We start from the raw sequence: 26,461 nt of genomic DNA on the forward strand, positions 1-26,461 counted from the left end.
CCTCCCATCAATCACTGTGCTCAGTCCACAGCAGTAACAGGCAGGGGGACACGGAGACACAATCGAAGCTCTGGGTTTGGCCTGCAAGGTCCCATGCCTCTGACACGATATTCCCAGGGAGTCTCCCAGACTGTGCCCTCAAGGCAGACAATTATAGGCCCTACTTTCCCAGGAAGCCTTCAATACCAGAGCTCTGAGGCCCTTAGCTCATGCTTCCTCTCCATGTGTACAGGATTCTGTAGACTGTACCGCTCTCACGACCTCAGACCCCAGGATGAACTCCCACACCTTCCTGCCCCACACCAAAGGCTTCTCCCTTGACTCACACTTGTACTTGTCACATGACACCCAAAGGATATTTGACAAACTCAAGCAGGTTCCAGAATCACCCCAGTATTCTCCTGGATCCCCACTGAGGGAAAGCCTCAAATGCTACTGAGAAGCCCTCCTTATTTGCCTCTAATCGTCGCTTCAGTAACAGACACTCACAACCACAGTCAACACAGAATACTCGTAGACCCTCTTCTACTTCCCTGCTGCCCATGCTGTCCCTACACAATCAGGAACCAACCATCCTCCACTGAAACTTGTGAAAACCCCAGTCCTCGAGTTCTCCCTGCCAGGCACAGCAAACCACAAATAACATTTGACCCAGAGCTTTTCTAGCAGGAAGACTCTGAAACACTCCAGACACCATAAAAGCTGACCACAAAATTCCGGTGAAGCCCTAGAACACGGAATACAGAGCAGCCCCCAACCTGTCACCTTGTCTCAATCTTAGATGTCCTCAGCCATCTCTTCCAATCACCCCAAGGAACCCTGGACATCATCTGCCAGATCTTTCTCTCTCTTTCTCCCATGTCAACAATGCCCATCAACCACACCACGGGCTGTGCAAGAGAACCATTCTTGAGCACATCCTTGAGACCTACTAGCAGCACTGCCACTACACTCTGCATTCCCTTCCTAACTGTGATCCAAATCTCCGCCCTGGTCCACACAACAGCCATCACTTTTCAAACCCTCAATCTTGAAACTTTCCCTTAATTTCCCAAACGTTGCTGTCCAGCTCCCTAGTTCATTCCATGACTCACGCTTTTCTGACACATCTGAGACTGTAAACAATTCAGTCCATCACAAAGGTCTTGGGTTATAATGCAAATTCACACACAAGTTGGAGTATTCATATATATATGTATGTCGATATTATTTATTTGCGATTATCAGCTCAGAGACACAGCAAGTTTGGGATGCAATGCACTCTGCTCTTTCCTTCATGATGGGAAAGCACAATCCTGCTTTGAAATCACCCCTTAGAGGGGGGCCTGGGTGGCGCAGTCGTTAAGCCTCTGCCCTCGGCTCAGGGCGTGATCCCGGTGTTCTGGGATCGAGCCCCACAACAGGCTGCTCTGCTGGGAGTCTGCTTCTTCCTCTCCCACTCCCCCTGCCTGTGTTCCCTCTCTCGCTGCCTGTCAAATAAATAAAATCTTTAAAAAAAAAATGAAACCACCCCTTAGAGTGCACACAATGTCTAAGACTAAACGTAATTAAACAAAGACGGCATTTACTAATGCATAAATCAGAGCAACACGTGGCACTCAAGTCCTGTGTGGTGATTTGGAAGCTGCAGAGTCATCAAAGCATCACGAGACCAACAACATCCCCATTGGATTTGGCCTTCCTGTGCCAGTCACCACCCAGAACTCAGATCACTCACTGTGGATCAACACTGGGTCTCATCCATGCCATAACGTAGAACAGAACGAGGAGTTCCAGTTACCCACACTTTAGATGAGCAAATGAAAAAGCAGACAGGTCTGCATCATTAACCATGTTGGGGTGGTGACTTATGCACATTATTGGGAACTGCCAGATGGCAGAAGTGAAAGGACATCTGCCACAGACACTGACAGTGACTTCCATCTTGCAATGACTGCATTCACAGCGAAAGCACAGTGCAGGTTCTGAATTTTAACAAAAACAGCCGGAACGTAGGAGAAGTCACTCCACTGTGGATATTCAGGTGAACAAAGTTGGATTCTGGTAGGTGGCTGCCTCACAGTGCTATTTTAAATCCTTCATGCACTGTGTAGACTGTAATGATATCTAAACCATTATGACTGATAAAAAGATTTCCCACATTCATGGCATTCTAAGGCCTTTTTCCAGTGTGAAGTCTCTGGTGACGGTGGAGGGCAGAACTAGCAGTAAATGATTTTCCACATTCATTACACTCATAAGGCCGTTTACCTGAGTGAACCTTTTTGTGTACACTGAGGCTATCTTTTCGAGGAAAGGATTTGCCACATTCACTGCATTCATAAGGCCTCTCTCCACTGTGAACACTCTGGTGAGTACGATGTTGATTACTAGTGATAAAAGATTTCCCACATTGATTGCACTGATAAGGCTTCTGTCCAGTGTGAAGTCTCTGGTGATAACGGAGGGCAGAACTAGCAGTAAATGATTTCCCACATTCATGGCATTCATAAGGCCTTTCTCCAGTGTGAACTCTCTGGTGACGACGGAGGGCAGAACTAGCAATAAATGATTTCCCACATACGTTACACTCATAAGGCCGGTCACCTGAGTGAACCATTTTGTGTACACTGAGGCTACCTTTACGGGGAAAGGATTTGCCACATTCGCTGCATTCATAAGGCCTCTCTCCACTGTGAACTCTCTGGTGAGCACGATGTTGATTACTAGTGATAAAAGATTTCCCACATTCACTGCACTTATAGGGCTTTTGTCCAGTGTGAAGTCTCTGGTGATAACGGAGGGCAGAACTACTGGTAAAAGATTTCCCACATTCATGGCACTCATAAGGCCGTTCTCCAGTGTGAAGTCTCTGGTGAGAACGGAGGGTAGAACTAGCAGTGTAAGATTTCCCACATTCACAGCACTCATAAGGCCTTTGTCCAGTATGAAGTCTCCGATGAGAAGATAGGGCAGAACTGAAAGTAAAACATTTCCCACATTCACGGCACTCATAAGGCCGTTCCCCAGTATGAAGTCTCTGGTGTGAACGGAGGGCAGAACGAGCAGTGTAAGATTTCCCACATTCACAGCACTCATAAGGACGTTCTCCAGTGTGAACTCTCTGATGATGACGGAGGGCAGAACTGGCAGTAAAATTCTTCCCACATTCATTACACTCATAAGGCCGTTCACCTGAGTGAACCTTTATGTGTACACTGAGGCTAGTTTTTCGGATAAAGGATTTTCCGCATTCACTGCACTCATAAGGCCTTTCTCCAGTGTGAACTCTCTGGTGATAACGTAAGATAAAACTACCAGCAAAAGATTTCCCACATTCGCTGCACTCGTAAGGCCTTACTCCACTGTGAACTGTTTGATGATAACGTAGGGCAGAACTGCCAGCAAAAGATTTCCCACACTCATTGCATGTATAAGGCTTTTGTCCAGTGTGAACTCTCTGGTGAGAACGGAGGGCAGAATTACTGGTAAAAGATTTCCCACATTCACTACACTCATACCGTCTTTCTCCTGCATGAGATCTCTGATGATAACAGAGGGTAGACATAGAGGGAAAAGATTTTGCACAGGCACGACACTTGTAAGAGCTTTCCCCAGGTTCAACCCTACGGGTAATCATCTCTGAGCTACAGCTATCAGATTTTGCACATCCACTGCAAACATAACTCTTCCCTCCACTGTGCCATCTCTGGGGGTGAATGAGGACAGATTTCCGACCTAAAGATTTCCCACATCTGCTGCACGTGGGCTGCCTGGATCCACTGTGACTCTTTCCATGTTCATTCAGGGTTGATCTTTGCCTAAGGGATTTTCCGCATTGCCCAAACTCGTATCTTTCTCCAGTATGATATCTCTGGTGTATAGCAAATAAGGATTTGTACCTGAATATTTTCCCACATTCACTGCACACAACGGACTGTCTTCCAAAGTGGACACCCTGGTCCTGAGTATCTGTGTGTTTGGGACCAAAGGCTTTCTTACATTCTCCCCGAGGATGATGACTTTTCCTGCTTTGTAAAGTTGTCCTGCACTGGGTGATCGTGTGTGGCTTCTCCCCAGTGTGAGTGGCCTCTGGCTGCAGATGCACGGAGCCAGAGAGGAAGTCCTTCTGAACTTCTCCACAGGTAAAGGGCTTTCCTGAACCATGGAATCCCCAGCTCTTCACAACAGAGGCCCCGTCCACACAGCTTCTGCAGGGTTTTGCTCCCAGGTGCTGTTCCTGCTGCGGCTGAGACTTTGCACTGAAATAAAATTGTTTCCCACATGCCCCACACCTCAACAGTTTCTGGCTGTTTCCTTTTCCCTGGTGCTCAGCCAAGTGGAAAATGTCTCTCAAGACTGGACCACACAGCTCACAGGGGTGGGTCTTCCGGGAAGACACAGCTGCCGTGGGCGTCCCGGCCTGTGACGCGCCTACAGTAGTGCTCTGTGCAAAGGGTGCCTCCTCACCCTCTGCTCCACAGCAGCAACCTGAAGGCAAAGAAACGCTGGTGAAATTCGTGTTGACTATCGCGAGGGGCTGAGCCCATCACACGCATGCACCCGATTCATCTAGGCAGGAGTGTACGGCGTGCTTTTCCACACAAAGGAGATGGAATTCAACTGAAGGAGTGGCCACTGTGCGTAACTGGGCCCAACTGGTCAAAGTATTACGGAGAGCAGCCTAGAAGGACAAAAACCTAGGGTATGACACAAGAAAGCAAGCCAGGGTCTGCAACTTGTTCTCAGCCCAAAGGTTTGTGTAGAAGCGTTTCTGCTACTGGTGTCTGGCTGAGTAAAAGGCTGCGGCACAATCCAGTATCACGAAACTGACTTCAGTCAAGGGGAGTTTAAGGACATGTGAATATCTCATTTCAAAATGTCTGGGGGTGAACACTGAGGTACACAGAAAGAGCAGTGACAGAAATAGGTGGGACATGGGTGCCTGAGATGCAAGGATTATCCCTGTACTGGCATTCACGGAATTACCAAAGAGGTAGAATCCACTTGACACAAAAATGTCAACAGCAAGGAAGGAAAGACAGAAACGGGGTGTGGCCATCGGCAATGGCACCGAACTCTGACTGAACAAACAAAGGTGCCCGGTATGACCTAACACAGGTCGGATATCACACCGTTGCCGGCTGCCACTCATGACAGACAGGCTCCCTATGAGCGCACCTGGTCATGTCTGGAGCATGGCCATGCTTTGATACACAAAGCACTCCTCCCTGTAAGCCCTAGCTGAGCAACTTCGGGGTACCAGGAAGATAGAAAGACTGTACGAAAACAGGCCAAGTGGACCGCCAGCACTGTTACTCAGTGCTACTCAGGACACAACAGACACAGAAAAATGTCCCACGGGGCTGTTATCAGCAGCAAGGTAGAATCAGAGATACCACCCTAAGCCCCAAGGAAAATCAATGCAACAGCTGTCCATGAATGACATTAGCCTCGGAGGGCTCAACAGTCCAATTAAGACAGACTAGTATACAGAGGAGCATAAGAGAGGGCACAAGCACACAGAAAAGTCGGCTGGAGACTCCACTGGCAGAGCCGTGGGTGATGGGTGCGAAATAAGGGCTGGGGCTATCTCCGCCAGCCACAGGGTGGGTGCCACTGCAGTCCTTGCTCAGAAGAGCCTCCAGCTTCCTGCTCCACAGAGGGCACTGGACTATTTGCCACCAAGTCAACCAAAGCCTAAAGCCAAAGCAATCTTCAGAGAGAAGATCAAATCTTTAGGCAGCACATTTCTGATTTCAAACTAGATTACAAAGCTATACAATCCAAAACAGAACAATGGAATGGAATGAAAAGCCTGTAAGGACAGCCACACATACACAGTCGACTACTCTTTGACAATTATGCCAAGAACTACACTGGGGGAAAAAATAACCTCTTTCCTACTGCTGTGAACTCTCAGTACACAAATGAAAAAACAGTAAGAGTGGATCCCCATCTTACAGCACCCCTTGGAATGCACGTATCATTGACTGAAGACTGAAACCTATGACCTGAACCCTAAAACTCCCAGCAAAAACAGAGGGAAAAGCCTCTTCAACCTTTCTGCTGGCAATGATTTTTTGAACAGGACACCCAAAGTTTATATAACGAAAGCAAAAGCAAACAAGTAGGACTATACTAAATTTAAAAGTTGCAGCAGGGGGCGCCTGGGTGGCTCAGTTGGTTAAGCGACTGCCTTCAGCTTGGGTCATGATCCTGGAGTCCCAGGATGGAGTCCCACATCCGGCTCCCTGCTCAGCAGGGACTCTGCTTCTCCCTCTGACCCTCCCCCCATCCTGCTCTCTCTCTCTCAAATAAATGAATACAATCTTAAAAAAAAAAAAAAAAAGTTGCAGCAGAGCCAAAGAAACACAAAAGAGGGAAAAGGAGATGTTCAAGGGCCCAACACGAGCTCACAATCACTGATCATCAGAGAAATGAAAACCAACACAAGGTATCACCTTGTACTTATTACAATGGCTAGTAAAAAGACAAGACCAGTTGGTGAGGATGTGGAAAAGAGCGAATCCCTGAATACCTTTGCTGGGCATACACATTAGGAAGTCATGATGGGACACATTAGGAAGGGTACACAAAAAGTTAAAAACAGAACTGCAATATATTCCACCACTGCCACTTCTAGCTATGTGTGTATCCCCAGGCAACAAAATCAGTATCTCCACAAACTATCTGCACCTCCGTATCCACTGCAGTACTGTTCATAATACCCGATATACAGCAACATCTTTAGGTGTGGGTCAGGGTTTAAAGACACAAAGAACATTTTGGGGCCCTGGCATGCACAGTAAGTAGAGCATGAGACACTTGATCACGGAGTTGTGCGTTTTAGCCCCACATGGGGTGTAGAGATCGCTAAAAAACAAAACAAAAAACAAAAACAAAACCAAAAAAAAAACAACTTAAAAATCTTAAGCAAAATAGTAATGTGACAAAGAACATTTGGGAAACATGGGACGCCTAGACGGCTCAGTGGGTTAAGTGTGTGTGTTCCGCTCAGGTCATGAGCCCAGGGACCTAGGATCTAGTCCCACATTGGGCTCCTAGCTCAGCGGGGAGCCTGCTTCTCCCTCTCCCTGTCACTCCCCCTGCTTCTGCGTGTGCGCGCGCGCTCTCTGTCTCTCTCTGACAAATAAATAAATCTTAAAAAAAAACACACAAAAAAAAGAACGTTTAGTAAACACATATGTGCAGGAAAACTCAGACATATAAAAGGCAACACTGCCACTTGCCACAACATGGATGAACTTGGAAAACATTATGCTAATTACATGGATATCCTTTTTTTTTTTTTTAACTTATTTATTTGTGAGAGAGAGACCGAGGGAGCGCGTGTGCACATGAGGGGGAGGGCAGATGGTGGTCAGGGATACACATTTTCATTTACAAGATGATACACTTCTGAGGAACTAACATACAGCATGTCTACACTTAATACTGCACTGCAGAGCTGAAATTTGCTAAGAGGGTAGATACTAAGCTTTCTCACCACCACCAATAAAAAAAGTAACTATGCCAAGTGATGGCTGTGTTGATTAACTTCATTTTGGTAATAACTTCATAATGTTTAAGTACATGAAATCATTATGCAATACTTTTAATAATACAATTTGATTTCTCAAACACTTGTCACAAACTTGAAGGAGAGGGGCAGGCAGAAGAGAGGTAAACATTACAAAAAGATCCATACAGCACATTCTTGTGAAGTAGCCCAAGGTCCACTAAAGTAGTGACAGGACCAATGCCTCCAATTTCAGGCAGAGGCAGGCACAAGGAAATATCATCTAAGGGAAGGGTCAACACCTACGCCATCCAAAAGCCATGGATCTAGATACACGGACCCAGCCAGGGAGAGGGCAAGCAAGGTGCAATCCATCAGCCTCACTGCATGACCACTGACCTCTAATCTTAGCCGATCAGGGCTCAGCACAAAGGATATGGGGCCTGCAGGGCAGAGGAAAGGGCAGACCAACAACTGAGAGCTAGCAAAAAAAGCAACTACCCAGAAAGCTGGGGAACCAAGCAGTGCCCACAGTCCACACGAGAGAAGGACAAACCTACCCTGGACAATGGAGAGGGGGAAGCGGGAGTACAGAGTCTAGTCCAGGTCAAAGGGGAGGCTGAGGCTCTTACCCAGTGAGGATATAAGCGTAAAGTTCTCCAGCATCACATGGTGGTACAGCCGTCTCTGAGCCTCATCAAGAAGCTTCCATTCCTTCCAGGAGAAGTACACGGCAACGTCCTCAAAGGTCACACCACCCTTTCATGAAAGGAACAGATGAAACCGTGAACATTCTGAGAACCCACAATCCAATCCCCCACACATCTACCCCAGTCTCCCCACCTCAAAATAAATACCAGGTCCTGGTGCCACAAATGCCGCTCTCCTTTCACCTTCCCATCACTCACTGTGCTCAGTCCACAGCAAACAGAGGCACGGGGACACGCAGACGCAATCGAGACTCTGGCTTTGGCCTGCAAGGTCCCATCCCTCTGACACGATATTCCCGGGGAGTCTCCCAGATTGTGCCCTCAAGGCAGACAATTATAGTCCCTGCTTTCCCAGGAAGCCTTCAATACCAGAGCCCTGAGGCCCTTAGCTCACGCTTTCTCTCCATGTGTACAGGATTCTGTAGACTGTACCGCTCTCACGTCTTCAGACCCCAGGATGAACTCCCACACCTTCCTGCGCCACCCAAGGATTCTCCCTTGTCTCACACTTGTACTTGTCACATGACACCCAAAGGATATTTGACAAACTCAAGCAGGTTCCAGAATCACCCCAGTATTCTCCTGGATCCCCACTGAGGGAAAGCCTCAAATGCTACTGAGAAGCCCTCCTTATTTGCCTCTAATCCTCGCTTCAGTAACAGACACTCACAACCACAGTCAACACAGAATACTCGTAGACCCTCTTCTACTTCCCTGCTGCCCATGCTGTCCCTACACAATCAGGAACCAACCATCCTCCACTGAAACTTGTGAAAACCCCAGTCCTCGAGTTCTCCCTGCCAGGCACAGCAAACCACAAATAACATTTGACCCAGAGCTTTTCTAGCAGGAAGACTCTGAAACACTCCAGACACCATAAAAGCTGACCACAAAATTCCGGTGAAGCCCTAGAACACGGAATACAGAGCAGCCCCCAACCTCACTGTCACCCTGTCTCAATCTTAGATGTCCTCAGCCATCTCTTCCAATCACCCCAAGGAACCCTGGACATCATCTGCCAGATCTTTCTCTCTCTTTCTCCCATGTCAACAATGCCCATCAACCACACCACGGGCTGTGCAAGAGAACCATTCTTGAGCACATCCTTGAGACCTACTAGCAGCACTGCCACTACACTCTGCATTCCTTCCTAACTGTGATCCAAATCTCCGCCCTGGTCCACACAACAGCCATCACTTTTCAAACTGTCCATCTTGAAACTTTCCCTTAATTTCCCAAACGTTGCTGTCCAGCTCCCTAGTTCATTCCATGACTCACGCTTTTCTGACACATCTGAGGCTGTAAACAATGTCAACACAATGTACGACATCCCCAAGGAAAATCAACCCACATTACCCTCAATCCAGGTAACGGGAGTTTCCATCCCTTCAGCTGCTAGGAACTATGAAAATTAACAACTGGAACCTTCACTACTATGGACTTGGGAGGTTGCAGCATAGGGAGCTCTCAGGCACTGCCACAGTGACCAACTGCAGACCACAGAGGAAGAGACAGACTTGACCTTATGTGGGGATACTACTTCACTAGCACAGAGCCAAAATACACGATTTCCTGATCATCCCAAGCAACAGCTCAGCCAATGAGAAGCCACAACTCCCACCTTACTCCAGTGGACTCGTAGTTTATAACAACAGCCTTCCCAACTTTGCCCCTTTCCCCTTTAAAAAGACTACCCTTCTTTTGTTCTCCACATTGGCCTACTGTTTTGGCTCAGCTTGGTTACTCCGAATTGTAGTTCACTTTCCTTTCCATATAAACCCACTTCTGAGGGTAAAAGAGCAATTTTTAAGGTTCACAGACCAAAAGTCCTGGGGTTTTCCCTCACTCCCCCCATTCTCCTCCCACCTGCAACACCTACAATTTGCCTTAGACCTTCTCAGAAGGTAGACCAGTAGTCAACCAGTTCTCCAGCATCCAAGGTGCACAAGGCAGCAGTCCGTGGACAATACCAGCGACCACTGCAACTCCCTCCTCCTGCGCTCCCTGCCTCCTCGCTCACCCCCGCCGCGGGTTCTCGTCTCTGCGGCCAGGGAAAGCCTATTGACACCTGGCTTAGACCACCTCTCGTTACCGCCATGAGACATGGACTGCTCAGGCAGCGAGGGGACAGGCCTCGCTGGCCGCGCCGCACCTTGCTGCTGACACAAGGCAGGGAGACGTGCTGTTCCCCGCTGGGGGCGCAGACCGCCTCCAGCCTCTGCCCCAGCCGGCCCCTCAGCCCCGAGCCCGCTCCCGCAGCCAGCACGCCGGCGCTCACACACGGGCCCCCGCCCTCCGGCGCCTCCCTGTCCCGGACACCGGGGCCTGGGCTGCAGGGACGCGAGCAGGCGCCCCGCTCCGGGCCTTTCGGGTCTGCGTGGGGGGACGGCGGGGAGGGCGGGGACGAGCGTTTACCTGAGCCGGGTCCCTGGGCGCGGCCGCCGCCATCGGACTCGGTGGGCCGGCAGCGGGGCCGGAAGGGAACGGACACCCGGACTCAACGGTGTGCGGCGAGGACAGCGCCTCCCCTCGCGTCCTCACCGTCAGTCACCCCGGGCCGGAACCCGCGGTCAGGAACCTTAGCGGATAAAAGGACCTAACCTGAGGCTAAAAGACCGCCAGCGGGGGATGAGAGCGGAAGTCCCGCCCCCAGAGGATGCGCTCGGCTAGGAAGGCCGTGTCCCCTTCCCTCATTGGCTCTGCGCTGCACTGCGCCCTCAGAGGCCAGGCTCTTCCGGGGGGTGTGGCTCCCGGAGCTCTGGCGGTCTCAGAAAGGGGTCCTCCGCCCTGGGCTTCCGCGCTTAGGTCTCCCTACACGTCAGTAAAAGCTAAAAGACAGGCATCACCTCGGAGACCTCTTAGGAGAGGGCTTCACAAGTCCAGGAAAAGATGGAATCACACAGAGCGGGTCACCGTGCTGGACCAACGTGCCTGGACTTGGTGAAGCTTTTTATCATCACAATGTGACTTCTGTCATTCTTGAAAACTCTGAGGCATACTACTGCCAACCTTAAGTATAAATAGCCAGTTATTTTACTAGCAAACCGAGTTTCTTCAGGAACAGAGGAATCTCAACTCGGGATAAGTACACCGTGGCCAACCACAAGCAAGTCTGAAGAGAAAAAGGGAAAGTCAGCTTTTATTAGGTCTTAGAAGGAGTTTAGAGAGGGTGGCTTTCAAGAAAAGGTCATTCAAGAAAAGCGTCTGAGGTCCTGGCAGTGTTTCATTGCCTGCATGCCAAGGTTAGTGTGTCCTTGCTGGGACAGGAGAGATCATCCCTTCTTTCCTTAAAAGAAGATTACAATCCTACCAAGAAAGCATCCTCCCTTATCAAGATAAAAAGTATCGGGGCGCCTGGGTGGCTCAGTCGTTAAGGGTCTGCCTTCAGCTCAGGGCCCAATCCCAGGATCCTGGGATGGAGCCCCGCATTGGGCTCCCTGCTCTGCTGGGAGCCTGCTTCTCCCTTTCCCACGCTCCCTGCTTGTGTTCCCTCTCTCGCTGGCTATCTCTCTGTCAAATAAATAAATAAAATCTTAAAAAAAAAAAAAAGATAAAAAGTATCTTCCTTCCTCCTGCTGATTATACATGTCCTACCTGTGAGGGAGCTCCCCATTCAGGGCCAAGTGACTCCATTTTAAATGGGGCTTCCTTTACTAATTTTCACAGTACTTTGGAGGGAGAAGTAAAGGGGACATTTAGAGCAACCGGAAAAGTTAAACCGAAAGGAGAATGCAAATGTCATATTTATTCACTGTTCTACCCAACGTGCATTGAGTTCATACTGAGTTTTCAGGAACTTTGGATTGGTGTATGGGAGACATGCAAGCACAAAAGAAGCGCTCCTGCCTTCGTGTGGCTTTTAGTATGTTCAAGGAAGGACAGGAAACATGAATGCAGAAATACGAAGTCGGTGTTAGAATGTGGCAGGTGTAATGGGAACAAGGCTAGGGGAGTTTATAAGACGAGGGGACTCCATATAGTATTTACACTGGGTGCAAAGAAAACCCTTGTCCATAAGAACACCACTGAGCAAAGATGAGTCATTTGGGTCTTTATTTTTATCAGTTCTGTTAAAGGATAAAGTGATCTACATTAAAATTTCCAAAAGGTAGCTCTTTCTCCCCACCTGTCCTTTCCCCATGCTTTAATAAAATCACCTTTTTGGCACCAAAAATAATTTTTTTTTTTCCCAAAGAGCTTATTTGAGGAAACAGCAAATCCATTCAGGCAGCACCAAACGAAACTAGGGGTCAAGCTTTTGTAGACAAAAAACAAGAATCCAAGCAAAGAAGTATATGATTGTCTAGAACATAAGGAATTGCCCATTTCAGAAAGCCTACTTCTCTGTGATTGGGTGTTCTTAGGTTCCATTGCCATTTCTTACCCTGGAGGTTTTTACAAGAATTCGCTCCAGGTTTGGTGTCTGTTCGCTTTTGTAGGTGGCTAGCGCAGGGAACCACCTGCGTCTAACAGACTCCTTCTGGATGTAGACTTGGAAGCAAAAGAAGGAGCTGGCTAGGTGGCTTCTGTGGAGTCTTCAGCAGTCGAGAGCCTGGAACTCCAGCCCCATAAGGCTTGGATCACTGCAGAGGCACTGAGCATATGTGCAACTGGAACCCTTCAGTAGTCGAGAGCCTGGAACTCCAGTCCCATAAGGCTTGGATCACTGCAGAGGCACTCAGCATGTGTGCAACTGGAACCCTTCACTCTGCTGCTCATTACAGTCTGTACATTTACAGTCTCCCTGTACTGGAGCCTGGAGGGAGACAGTTTCGTCTTCCCTAAAAACTTTTTTTGACAGAGAGAGACAGCCAGTGAGAGAGATAACACAAGCAGGGGTAGTGGGAAAGGAAGAAGCAGGCTCGCAGCAGAGCAGAGAGCCCCATGCAAGGCTCGATCCCAGGACCCCGGGATCATGCCCTGAGCCGAAGGCAGACGCTTAACGACTGAACCACCCAGGCGTCCCTAAAAACTTGTTTTCTGTGCACTGACCCTATCAACATCTCCTCATTAGAAATGGTGATTCTCTGCCCACAACTGAGACCTTTTGACTCAGACTTTTGGGGGGTAATTAAACAATCCCCCCCTTTTTAAAACAAGCTTCCGGATGAGATAGACACACAGTAAAACATTCCATCTCCTTCCTGTGGTTCCTGTGGACAGGGCACCTGATAGTCTTGTGATTCACAAGAATTTCCTCGACCGGTACAGGATTTCATAACCTAGGCTGCAAAACGTACCAGCACACATTTATTTCCTTCCTTAAAAAAGTAATGTCTAAAATGTCTACTTTTCTCTTATTAAGGGATTACTACTCTTTTATGAACAGAGAAAATGTTTACTGGAAAGGAATATGAGTTTTAATCAGGAGGCGGGAGAAGGTGGACTCTTGTACAGAGGCCAACTCCAAGGTTTCTGCCTCACCCTTGGGTGTTTAAAAAGCTTCGGGCAGGCGCGCGCTCAGCAGCTTCAGCGGCTGCTTTCACCTCAGGTCATGATCCCAGGAGATCAGGTCATGATCTCTCAGTAGAGAGCCTGCTACTGCCTCTCCCTCTGCCTGCCACTCTGCCTACCTGTGCTCTCTGTCAAGTAAATAATGATCTTTAAAAAAAATAAAAAGCTTAAGGTAGTTAACCAATAAAGGGAGTACAAGGTCTGAAACATTTCTCGACTACATGCACACTCAGTGGTGCGGCTACAGATGTTCCCACAGCGCTGGGAGACTGTACAGGGGGGTCTGGTTCCATAATGCCTAGGGGTCGTGCAAAAGGGTCTGTTCTGTTTTGTGGCATGCAGAATGCTCAGCTCTTTCTAGGAGAGAAAGCATGACCTACAGATGAACACAGAAAGGTTAATCAATCATGGAGGCAAATAGGGCGCTTGTTAAGCCTTCAGGATTACGAGGTTGGCTGGAGGGCCCGAGGCGACTTCACCCATACACACTGCTTTACTTAGCACTGAAAGGGGACCTCGCCTGCCCCCATGTTGACCTCAAACTTTCTAGTTGGGTTCTTCTTTTCAGCTTGCCTCTTGACTCAGTTGGAAGACCCTGCTGGCAAGGCATCCCCTGATGGGAACCAATAAGTACCCCCTCAAACTCTAAGGGTTGCCCTAGGCCAGCAAGTCCCCACCAATGACTGACTCCAGGACAATGATCTATTTGACTTTCACTGCCTACCTGCATGTAGCCACTCACCTTACCCCCGGGTTTTCCCCTCTACAAACCTGGAAGTGTTCTTAGCACTTTGGAGACAATCTTTGAGAGCTTAGGCCATTGTCTTCTCTGTGTTGGGCTCCCTGAGATTCCTTTCTTGTTTAGCACCACTCCTTTCTCTGCCTTTGGATTTAGTCACCATGGAGTGGCCAAACCAAGTCTGTCTGGGGCCCCCAGACTAGGTGCTCTTGCACCCTGTGCTAACACTACAACAAAGTCGTCTTTGTTGACCAACCATAATTTGTTGACGTCTTTTCCCCTGAAGAGAATCGTGGACAACCTAATCTGCTGAGTTTAGTCCAGACTTCGACACCCCATCGGTATCAGAAGGCACCAGTGGTCATGTTGGTGCACGTGGGAGGAATTCAGGACTCACCTCTGGACTGTGCTGCATCTCATACCTGGACAAGAATGGCTGGAGCTCTGGGCAGGGCATTACCTTAGGGATCCACACGTGGGAACATCAGCCCCAGAGGAAGTAATGGACTCCGCACAGAGGGTCCTTCCTGAATTGCCTCCAGGTGTGTCACCCTCCTGCAGGTGCTCCCCTGTCCCTGCACACTTGCCCTCCCACCCAGCACCGTGGTCCCCCTGTAGGCCTCTTCTTGGCTGATCCTCCCGGTTGAGAGGGAGGTTGATCTCACCTGGGGACAAGGCAAAAAACTTCAGCCGATTCCCAAACTCGTGCCTGACCTGGGGACCCTATGCCTCCGGTAGAGGCCCTACTCTGCCTGAACAACCGTCCTTCCAGTGGAGAGGAAGGCCAGTACTGAGCCCAACCTTCTAGGTAAGGCCTTGCTTCACCTGTCTCCCAATCCTTCAAGGTAAGGGGGCAGCCAGAAGGCCCTAGTGTTCCTTCACAGTCTTCCCGGTCAGCTGTCCGCAAACACAGCCCACAGAGGTGGTGAGCCGCCGAACATAGACTCCTTTGTGGACCAGAAAGAGAAGGAATTTAATCATTTGGGGTAATCACGTAAGAGGAAAGTCCTTCCAAGGTACTGGGTGGGATCGGAGGAAGCAACTCTGACCTGAGCGGGTGTACAAGACAACCTTGTCACACTACGCTGAGACCACCCAGATTTTCAGTCACCAGTCAGGGGTGTTCAGGGACGTCCCTCCTCTCTGGACGGACGAGATTAGTCTGCTTGTGAGGCTCCTGCAGACCTCCAGCCAGCTCACACCCCCCACGCTGTTGTCTGCCAGGTGTTGTGAAGTCTCCCGCCTACACAGGCCAAAGTTTAGTTTTCCCCAAACACCCAAGTAGTTGTTCAACACCTTCTCTGAGCATATCCGCTCGTATGGGAGAAGTTATACTTTGGAAATTGGCAGAAGCACTACAAAGCGGGATGCATTTTCTATTCTGAGCGCCTGGACTTTAGAAGGGCATTACGTAGCGGTAGGAATGCACTGAACAACTAAACAAGTAAGGTATTTTGGGCCATTACATTTTGCGGGACACAAAAAATCTGAGAAAAAATGAAGAAGAAATAGAATTCCAGAATTACTGAGACTCCATTGAGATAAACATCACACCATGTGCAAATGAGGACATTCCATCGCATATCTGTTAGTATACATGTCTTATTTGTAAATGAAAAGGAACTAGTCATAACTCGTATGAAAGAAAACGGGCAAATGTAAACAGAAATTGTACCAAAGAAGACATATAGGTGATAAAGATAACACATGAAACAATGCTGGAAGGCAGAAAGCCGTAGGAAATGCGATTACGACATAGCACTACACATGTACTAAAAGGGCTGACATGGAACACTGACCCTCTCAAGTACTAGAAGGGATGAAAACACTGGAACTCTCATACGTAACCGGAGGGAATGCAGTAGTGAACACTTCAGACCCCATTTTGGCCCTTGATTCATGACAGTGTTAACACTCACCTACCTGTGCCTACCATGGTGCTTTGATTTTTAGCAGAAGAGAAATGAAACCTCTATCCTCATAAGGAATTACAATGAAAATATATAGAGGGAATCGTTTGTGAAAAGGAAACACAGGAAATAATCACGTGCTCCAAACAGATGAAGAGATTGGTATACATCCAGAGAAGGAAACAGTACCACGGAATGAAAGGGACATACATGCACAAACTCCAACACTTCAGACCGAAGAAAAAGGCTGAGAAGTCCACCTTGAGGAGAAATGGTTTTTTCAAGGACTTTGGGACAGATCTTGAGCAACCGTGAATAGGAGTAGGACTCTGCACCACCACCTCCAGAAAGACCTGTGTTTTTCACCCTAGGCCTGGAGACGACCTGGGAGACAACCTGGGACGAGGATGTTTCAGAACAGGCGTCTGCCATAGCCCTTTAGGACACCAACAAGAATGCTGGCCGGGCGGGGTCACTAAAGCTACATCTGGAAACTATGAATTCTCTCCTGCCTTTTACCTGTGGGCAGCATAACGGTCTTCACATATATGCACCGGAGAGGATATGGGAATTCAGGGACGTTTGGATTATTTTATAATGACCTGTTATACAGGATGCATGTGTCTGAAAGTGGAGAATTTCTGTGCACACTGACCCTGCCAGCAAATCAGTACAACATCTATGGATAAACTTTTATAAGACTTACACTCCATTAGGGGCCTGACGCGGCAGTCCTCTAAGTACCTAATTACCCAATCTCCTAGATTACCAATTACAGTTGCCCCGCCCCTGTGGTGTTACAAGTGAATACTGTATACCAGATCACACGGTTCCTTTGAAGGATCTGGGATAGAGATTCCACTCAGCAGTGCCTGGGATCCCGTGCTGTCAGCTGAGGACAAGCAAATACTCCTGTTGTTTCCACATGCGCTGGAGATGATCTCAACTGCTCCCCTCTTCAAGGTGACCTCTGAGCACACAAAACATGCTGGCATCAACACCACAAAACCCAGATATGGATCCCAGAAGACTGTATTAGCTAGAACTGCCATAACACAGTACCACACAATGGGTGATCAGACGACAGAAAATTATTTTTCCACGAATCTCGAGTCTCGAAATTGAAGATAAGGTGTCAACAGGGATACTCTCTTCTGAGGCCTCTCTCCTTGGCTTGTAGTGGGGATTCCTTGTCTTCACATGGTCATCCCTGTGTCCTTGTATCCTCATCTCTTCTCATCTTGAAGCCAGCCATACTTCATAGGAGTCCATCCTAATAACCCATTTCAACTTCGTATCGCTTTAAAGATGCTGTGTCTAACTATAGTCACACTGTGAGGTACTGGGGGTTATAACGTCAAAATAACAGATTTTGGGTATACAATTCAGCCCATCACAATGGTCTTGGGTTATAATGCAAATTCACACACAAGCTAGAGTATTTATGAATCTATGTATGTCAATATTATTTATTTGCGATTATCCTCTCAGAGACAGAGCAAATCTGGGATGCAATGTAACCTGCTCTTTCCTTCATGGTGGGAGAGCACAGTCCAGCTTTCAAACCACCCCTTAAAGAGTGCACACAATGTCTAAGACTAAAGGTAATTAAACAAAGACGGCATTTACTAAATGCATAAATCAGAGCAACACGTGGCACTCAAGTCCTGTGTGGTGACTTGGAAGCTGCAGTCATCAAAGCATCATGAGACCGACAACATCCCCACTGGATTTGGCCTTCCTGTGCCAGTCACCACCCAGAACTCACATCACTCACTGTGCCGTAACGTAGAACAGAACGAGGAGTTCCAGTTACCCATAATTTAGATGAACAAATGAAAAAGCAGACAGGTCTGCATCATTAACCATGGTGGGGTGGTGACTTACGCACATTATTGGGAACTACGAGGTGGCAGAGGTGAAAGGACATCTGCCACAGACACAGTGACTTCCATCTTGCAATGACTGCGTGCACAGCGAAAGCACAGTGCAGGTTCTGAAATTTTCCAAAAATAGGGGGAACTTATGCGAAATCACTTCATTGAGGACATTCGGCTGAATCAAGTTCAATTCAGGTACGTGGCTGCCTCACAGAGGTTGTCATGCGGCCTGAACTATACTGATCAAAGAAGTATCACCTTCCACGCTATTTTAAACCCCTCCTGCAGTGTGAAGACTCTTATGATATCTAAAACCATTAGGAGTTATAAAAGATATCCCACATCCAGGGCACCTTAAGGCCTTTCTCCAGTGTGAACACTCTGGTGCGAACGGAGGCCACAACTAACAGTAAATGATTTCCCACATTGATTACACTCATAAGGTCTTTCTCCAGTGTGAACTCTCCGGTGGTAACGGAGGGTAGAACTGGCAGTAAAAGATTTCCCACATTCAGAGCATTCATAAGGCCTTTCTCCAGTGTGAACTCTCTGGTGACAACGGAGAGCAGAACTAGTACTACAAGATTTCCCACATTCATTGCACTTATAAGGCTTTTCACCAGTGTGAATGCTCCGGTGACAAGCAAGGGCAGAACTACTCCTAAAGGATTTGCCACATTCATGGCACTTATAAGGCTTTTCTCCAGTGTGAACTCTCCGGTGATAACGGAGGGCCTCACTAGTAGTGTAAGATTTCCCACACTCATAGCACTCATAAGGCCTTTCTCCAGTGTGAAGTCTCTGGTGAGAACGGAGGGCAGAATTACTAGTACAAGATTTCCCACATTCATTGCACTCATACCATCTTTCTCCTCCATGAGATCTCTGATGACAAGAGAGGGCAGTCTTAGAGGGAAAGGATTTTGCACAGGCACGACACTTGTAAGACCTTTCCCCAGGATCAGCCCTATGGGCAATCATCTCTGAGCTACATCTAACAGATTTTGCACATCTACTGCAAACATAACTCTTCCCTCCACTGTGCCATCTCTGGGGGTGAATGAGGACAGATTTCCGACCTAACGATTTCCCACATCTGCTGCACGTGGGCTGCCTGGATCCACTGTGACTCTTTCCATGTTCATTGGGGGTTGATCTTTGTCTACGGGATTTTCCACATTGGCCAAACTCGTATCTTTCTCCAGTATGATATCTCTGGTGTATAGCAAATAAGGATTTGTACCTGAATGTTTTCCCACATTCACTGCACACAACGGACTGTCTTCCAATGTGGACACCCTGGTCCTGAGTATCTGTGTGTTTGGGACAAAAGATGTTCTTACATTCTCCGCAAGGATGATGACTTTTCCTGCACTGGAAGATTTCATTTGGCTTCTCCCCAGTATGAGTGACCTCTGCCTGCAGATGCCCGGAGCCAGAGAGGAAGTCCTTCTGAATTTCTGCACAGGTAAAGGGCTTTCCTGAACCATGGAATCCCCAGCTCTTCACAACAGAGGCCCCGTCCACACAGCTTCTGCAGGGTTTTGCTCCCAGGTGCTGTTCCTGCTGCTGCTGAGACTTTGCACTGAAATAAAATGGTTTGCCACACGCCCCACATCTCAACAGTTTCTGGCTGTTTCCTTTTCCCTGGTGCTCAGCCAAGTGGAAAATGTCTCTCAAGACTGGACCACACAGCTCACAGGGGTGGGTCTTCCGGGAAGACACAGCTGCCGTGGGCGTCCCGGCCTGTGACGCGCCTACAGTAGTGCTCTGTGCAAAGGGTGCCTCCTCACCCTCTGCTCCACAGCAGCAACCTGAAGGCAAAGAAACGCTGGTGAAATTCGTGTTCACTATCGCGAGGGGCTGAGCCCATCACACGCATGCACCCGATTCATCTAGGCAGGAGTGTACAGCATGCTTTTCCACACAAAGGAGATGGAATTCAACTGAAGGAGTGGTCGCCGTGCTTTACTGGGTCCAACTGGTCAAGTATTGTGGAGAGCACTCTAGAAGGACAAAAACCTAGGCCATGACACAAGGAAGAGAACCAGGGTCTACAACTTGTTCTCTGACCAAAGGTTTGTGTAGGACCATTTCTGCTATTGATATTAGGCTCAGGAGAGGCTGCGGGAATATCCAATCCCTAGAAATTTGCTTTTGTTCAAGGTAGTTTAAGGGCATGTGAATAGCTCATGGTAAAACTTTCAGGAGTGAATGTCGGACTACTCGGAAAAAGCAGTGAGAGATATCGGCAAGACGTGGAGATTCGAGAAGCATTTATTACCCCTAAACTGGGTATCATGGAACCACCAAACAGTAGAATTCAGAAGTCCACAAACTGTCAACAGTAAAGAAGGAAAGACAGAAGTGGGGTGTGGCCATAGCAATGGGACCAAACTCAGGTTGAAAAAACAAAGGTGCCCAGTATGATCTCAACACAGTGCGATACCACACCTTTCCCAGCTGCCGTCCACCAGAAACAGGCTCCCCATGAGATCACCTGGTTACTTCTGGAGCATGTCCATGCTATGATACACAAAGGACTCTTCCCTGTAAGCCCTCCTGAGCAACTACAGGGTACCAGGACGATACCAATACTGTAGGAAAACAGGCCAAGTGAACCGCCAGCACTGTCCTACAGCGACTCAGGACACAACAAAGAAAAACATCCTATGTGACTGATGTCAGCAGGATGGTAGAAAAGCAGAAATCATCCCTCACCCCAACAAAAGAAATCAATTCTACAGCTGTCTATGAGTGGCTTAGCCTGGAAGTGCTCAAGGGCCCATTAACACTGACTAGAACACAGCAGACCATAAAAGAGGGCACAAGCACACAGAAAAGTCGGCTGGAGACTCCACTGGCAGAGCCGTGTGTGATGGGTGGGAAATAAGGGCTGGGGCTATCTCTGCCAGCCACAGGGTGGGTGCGACTGCAGTCCCCGCTCAGCAGAGCCTCCAGCTTCCTGCTCCACAGAGGACACCGGCATCTTTTGCCATCGAGTTAACCAATGTCTGAAGCCAAAGCAATTTGAGAAAGAAGATCAAGCTGAAGGCAGCACACCTGTCATTTCAAACTAAATTACAAAGCTATAGTTTTTAAAACAATAGGGTACTGGCATAGAAACAGACCAGTGGAATGGAATAAAGAGCCCAGAAGCAAAGCTACACATGTATGGACGACTAATCTTTGACAATGAGGCCAAGAATCAACACTGGGGAAAGAATAACCTCTTTCATGCTGCTGTGAACTCAATATCCAAATGAAAAACCAGGGATCCTGGATCCCTATCTTCCAGCACTGAAGGAAATGAACTTAAAATTGACTAATGACTTAGAGATACGATCTCAAACCCTGAAATTCCTAGAAAAACATAGGGAAAAGCCTCCTTAACCTTACTCCTGACAGTGATTTTTTGAAAAGGACATCTAAAGCATACACAACAAAAGCAAAAACTAACAAACACCACCATACCCCATTGAAAAGTTGCGCCAGAGGCGATGAAACACGCGAGACAGTGAAAAGGATGTACAAGTGACTAACACGTGCTCACAATCACGAATCCTCCGGGAGATGAAAACCAAAACCACAAGATATCACCTCCTACCTGTTACAATGGCTATTACCAAAGGACAAGAGGCAACAGGTTGGTCAGGATGTGCAGAAAAAAATAACATGTGAATACTGCTGCTGGGAATGTAAGCGGGGAATTCACTATGGAAAATATTAGGAGACCCACCAAAAACTGAAAATAAAACTACCATATAGTCCACCACGGCCATTTCTAGTATGTATCCGAAGGAAACAAATCAGTATCTCCACAACGTATCTGAACATGAGTATCCGCTGCAGTATTGCTCACATAGCCAATACACGGAAACATCAGTAAGTCTGTGAGTGTTTATACTGACAAACGGGGGGCACGTGGCCTACTCAGTCCACAGAGCATGCAACTCTTGATCTCAGGGTAGTGGATTTAAGCCCCATACTGGGTACGGACTCTATATGAAAAGAGAGAGAGAGAGAGAGAGAATAAAAAAACAAACTGTAACTAAATAGAGAAATAAATAAATAAAGTGACAAAGAACATTTAGTACACACACAACATGCAGGAATATTCAGCCATAAACACGAAGGCAACACTACAATGACCACGAAACAGACGAATCTGAGAAACACCATGCTAAGTCAAATGAGCCACACAGCAAAACACAAACCCTGTACGTGGATACAGGGTACAAACCCACTTATGTGGATACTTATTAAGACAAGAAGTCAGTCAAACTTAGAGAAACAGAAAGTAGAATGCCAGAAGCTATAAACTGAGGGAAATGGGGAGCTGCTGGTCAGGGGTACACACTAACATTTACAAGGTAAGTCCTGAGGATCTAATATACAGCATGTTGACTGCAGTTGATAATATTCTATCGTACGCTTGAAATTTGCTATTGGAGTAGATACTAAGCTTTCGAACCACCACTAACAAAAAACGTAATTATGTCAAGCGATGTTGTGTTCAATGGGTTCATTTTGTCAATAATTTCATATGTAAGGGCACCTGGGTGGCCAGTCAGTTAAGCGTTCAACTCTTGGTTTCGGCCCATGTCTTGATGTCTGGGTGGAGAGACCAAGCCCTGCCTCAGGATCCGAGCTCAGGGCAGAGTCACCATGGGTTTCTCTCTCCCTCTCCTCTTCCCCTTGGCTTGCGCGCGCTCTCTCTCTCTCAAATAAATAAATAAATCTAAAAAAAGTTTCCTAATGTGTATCAAATCGTTATGCACTCTAATTTCAATAATATAATTTTATTTGTCAATCATACCTCAACAAAGCGCATGGGAGGGGGGCAGGTGGTAAAGATGTAAACACTACAAAAAGAACCATACAGGACAGTCTTGAGAAGTAACCCATGGTCCACTTAAGTAGTAAACATGACAATGCACAGCAAGGCACAAGGAAACGTCACCTACATGAAGGGTTCAACCCGGGCCACAGAAATGGCAAGGATCTGAACACACGGACCAAGCCAAGAAGAGGGCAAGCAAGGTGCACTCCATCAGCCTCACTGCATGACTACTGACCTCCAATCTTACCCTATCAAGGCTACGCATGGAGGGTGCTGGGGCTGCAGGCCTGAGAAAAGGACACACCAACAAATCAGTTAGCGACAACATCGACTACCCAGAAAGCTGGGGAAGCGAGCAGTGCCCACAGTCCACACGAGAGAAAGACAAACCATCCCCTGGAAAATGGAGGAGGGGGACGCCGAATACAGAGTCTAGTCCAGGTCAATGGGAACCGTGAGGGACTTACCCAGCGAGGATATAAGGGTAAAGTTCTCCAGCATCACATGGTGGTACAGCCGTCTCTGAGCCTCATCAAGAAGCCTCCATTCCTTCCAGGAGAAGTACACGGCAACGTCCTCAAAGGTCACACCACACTACCATGAAAGGAAAAGTTGGCAGCCTGAGCATTATTTCTGACAACCCACAATCCAACCCCCACACATCCACCCAGTCTCCCCTGCCACCCCAGCTCCCCACCTCAGAATAAATACCAGGTCCCCGTGCCTCTAATGCTGCTCTCCTCTCACCTTCCCATCAACCACTGTGTTCAGTCCACAGCAGTAACAGGCAGGGGGACACACAGATGCAATCTAAGCTCTCGGTTTGGCCTGCAAGGTCCCATTCCTACCCCATGATATTCCCGGGGAGTCTCCCAGACTGTGCCCTCAAGACAGACAATTATAGGCCCTGCTCTGCCAGAAAGCCTTCAATACCAGGGCTCTGAGGCCCTTAGCTCACACTTCCTCTCCATGTGTACAGGATTCTGTAGACTGTACCTCTCTCACGTCTTCAGACCCCACAGATGAACTCCACACCTTCCTGCTCCACACCGAAGGATTCTCCCTTGACTCACACTTGTACTTGTCACATGACACCCAAGGGATGTTTGACAAACTCAAACAGGTTCCAGTCCCAGTACTTTCATGGATCCCAATTGAGGGAAAGCCTCAAATGCTACTTAGAAGCCCTCCTCACCTCCCTGTAATTCTCCCTTCCGTAACAGACACTCCCAAGCACTGTTCACTTACGACACTCACGGACCCTCTTCTATATCTGTGCTGTCCATACTGTCCCTCAACAATCAGAAGGTACCACTTTCCACTGAACCTTTGTGAAAACCCCAGCGTGAAAGGTCTCCTTGCCCAGCACAGTGAATCACAAATGACAACTGCCCCAGACCTATTCCAGCAGCAAGACTTTGAAACACTCCAAACACTATAAAAACTCATCCCAAATTTCTGTTCAAACCCTACACCACCGAATAAAGAGCATCCCCAGACTCTCAAATGCTCCTGGGCAGGGGGCACCGGCATGCCTCAGTGGGTTAAGGGTCTGACTCCTGCTCTTAGCTCAGGTTTTGATCAGCATCCTGAGTTCAAGCCCCATGTTAGACTCTACACTGGGTGTGGAGACTACTGGGGGGGGAAAAAACAACCACCTCCTAGGTGTCCTAGCTATCTCTTGTCCCATCATTCCATGCAAGGCTTGTCCATGTATCTGCCAGATCATTCTTTCTCCTTCACCACCTGTGTTGGCAATGCCCAGCCAATCCAACCAGGTGCTGAACAAGAGAACCACTCGAGCACACTTTATCCAGACCCTCCGACCTACTAATAGCATTGCCACGATACTCTGCATTCCCTTCCTAAATGTGATCCAAATCTCCACCCTGGTCTACACAATAGCCATCGTTTTTCTAACTCTCCATCCTGAATCTTTCCCCCAGTTTTCCAAAATTTCCTGTCCAGCTGCCCACCTTCTGCTATCACCCACACTTCTCTGAAACGTCAGAGATCGTGAACAATGTCAAAACAACTTAGGTATCCCCATGCACAATCAACCTACTGATAACTTCCATCCGGATGATGGGAGCTTCCATCTCTTTGGCTGCTAGGACCTGTGAAAACTGAGAATGGGAAACCTCACCGAAATGGAGGCAGAGGTTGCAGCTGGGAGACTGCTCAGACACTAGTACCATGATGAACTGCAGTTCCACGAGGAACAGACGGACTTGACCTTATACTGCCACAGTACCTCACTACCCCTGACCCAAAAAGACAGGCTTTCCTGATCACCCCACCCAACAGCTCACCCAATGGGAAGCCACGGTTCTTCGAACTCCCAGTTTACTCCAATGGACTTGGAGTCTGTAACAGCCTTCAAAACTTTGCCCTCTTCCCCTTAAAAAATCCTACCTCTCCTTTGTACTCCTGTCCTACTGTTTGGCCTAAGCTTGTGTGTTCTGAATTGCAGTTTCTTTCATTCCCAAATAAACCCATTTTTTGTGGGTAAAATAACTGCCCGTTTTTGTTTCACGTTTAAGGTTCAGACACCAAAAGCCCTGAGGTTTTCCCTGACTCCCCCCTTTCTCTTGTCATCTGCAACACCCACAATTTGGTTTAGCTCTTCTCAAAAATGGACCATAATTCAACCAATTCTCCAACAGCCACAGTGGTCATTCTACTCCAACTCTAACACTGAAGCGCCCCGGTGACTCAGTCCCTTGAGGGCCCCACCCTTGGGTTTTGGTTCAGGTGAGGATCACCGCATGTAGCCCGAGTTGGTCTCCTCTCTCAGCCGGCGTCGGCTGGGATTCTCTACCTCTCCTACCCCCCGACGCGCGCATACTCTCTCCAGGTCAAATAAATAAAATAGCTTTTAAAAAATAAGTAAATAACATCCACTTTGCAACTCCCTCCTCCTGCGCTCCCTGCCTCCTCGCTCACCCCCGCCGCGGGTTCTCGTCTCTGCGGCCAGGGAAAGCCTATTGACACCTGGCTTAGACCACCTCTCGTTACCGCCATGAGACATGGACTGCTCAGGCAGCGAGGGGACAGGCCTCGCTGGCCGCGCCGCACCTTGCTGCTGACACAAGGCAGGGAGACGTGCTGTTCCCCGCTGGGGGCGCAGACCGCCTCCAGCCTCTGCCCCAGCCGGCCCCTCAGCCCCGAGCCCGCTCCCGCAGCCAGCACGCCGGCGCTCACACACGGGCCCCCGCCCTCCGGCGCCTCCCTGTCCCGGACACCGGGGCCTGGGCTGCAGGGACGCGAGCAGGCGCCCCGCTCCGGGCCTTTCGGGTCTGCGTGGGGGGACGGCGGGGAGGGCGGGGGACGAGCGTTTACCTGAGCCGGGTCCCTGGGCGCGGCCGCCGCCATCGGACTCGGTGGGCGGAGCGAGGCCGGGGGCGGCGGGGGGGGGGGGGGG

General features: G+C 48.5%; 2 protein-coding genes across 3 annotated transcripts in view; both read right to left on the minus strand.

Annotated features, from left to right (window-relative positions):
* Positions 1 to 1,547: 1,547 nt before the first annotated feature.
* LOC103677246 (zinc finger protein 345-like) lies at positions 1,548 to 10,870 on the minus strand. The gene is made up of 3 exons (XM_040633788.1): positions 10,627 to 10,870; positions 8,134 to 8,260; positions 1,548 to 4,470 (listed from the first exon to the last, which is right to left on the minus strand). The coding sequence occupies exons 1-3, from the start codon at positions 10,657 to 10,659 to the stop codon at positions 2,153 to 2,155; spliced, it is 2,478 nt and encodes an 825-aa protein (XP_040489722.1). The 5' UTR covers positions 10,660 to 10,870; the 3' UTR covers positions 1,548 to 2,152.
* Positions 10,871 to 16,043: 5,173 nt separating this feature from the next.
* LOC103677247 (zinc finger protein 256-like) overlaps positions 16,044 to 26,461 on the minus strand; it is a 20,575-nt gene continuing 10,157 nt past the window's right edge. The window contains exons 1-3 of one of the 2 annotated variants that reach the window (XM_040633792.1): positions 26,380 to 26,454; positions 23,505 to 23,631; positions 16,044 to 20,008 (exon numbers count right to left, since the gene is read on the minus strand). In XM_040633792.1, the coding sequence (XP_040489726.1) occupies positions 18,549 to 20,008; positions 23,505 to 23,631; positions 26,380 to 26,412 (1,620 nt within the window). In that variant the 5' untranslated portion in view covers positions 26,413 to 26,454 and the 3' untranslated portion in view covers positions 16,044 to 18,548. Of the gene's footprint in view, positions 20,009 to 23,504; positions 23,632 to 26,379; positions 26,455 to 26,461 lie in introns of those variants that run through there. The other variant, XM_008706507.2, reaches the window with a different exon arrangement.

Source organism: Ursus maritimus, unplaced genomic scaffold (assembly GCF_017311325.1).
Source record: "Ursus maritimus isolate PB19 unplaced genomic scaffold, ASM1731132v1 scaffold_19, whole genome shotgun sequence".
Lineage (NCBI taxonomy): Eukaryota > Metazoa > Chordata > Mammalia > Carnivora > Ursidae > Ursus > Ursus maritimus.

Excerpts from the sequence above, each read along its gene's own strand:
- LOC103677246 (XM_040633788.1), bottom strand. The coding sequence starts at position 10,659 with ATGGCGGCGGCCGCGCCCAGGGACCCGGCTCAG. Across the intron at positions 8,261-10,626 it reads CGCCCAGGGACCCGGCTCAG|GGTGGTGTGACCTTTGAGGA; the intron begins GTAAACGCTCGT and ends CTTTCATGAAAG. Across the intron at positions 4,471-8,133 it reads TACGCTTATATCCTCACTGG|GTTGCTGCTGTGGAGCAGAG; the intron begins GTAAGAGCCTCA and ends CTTTGCCTTCAG.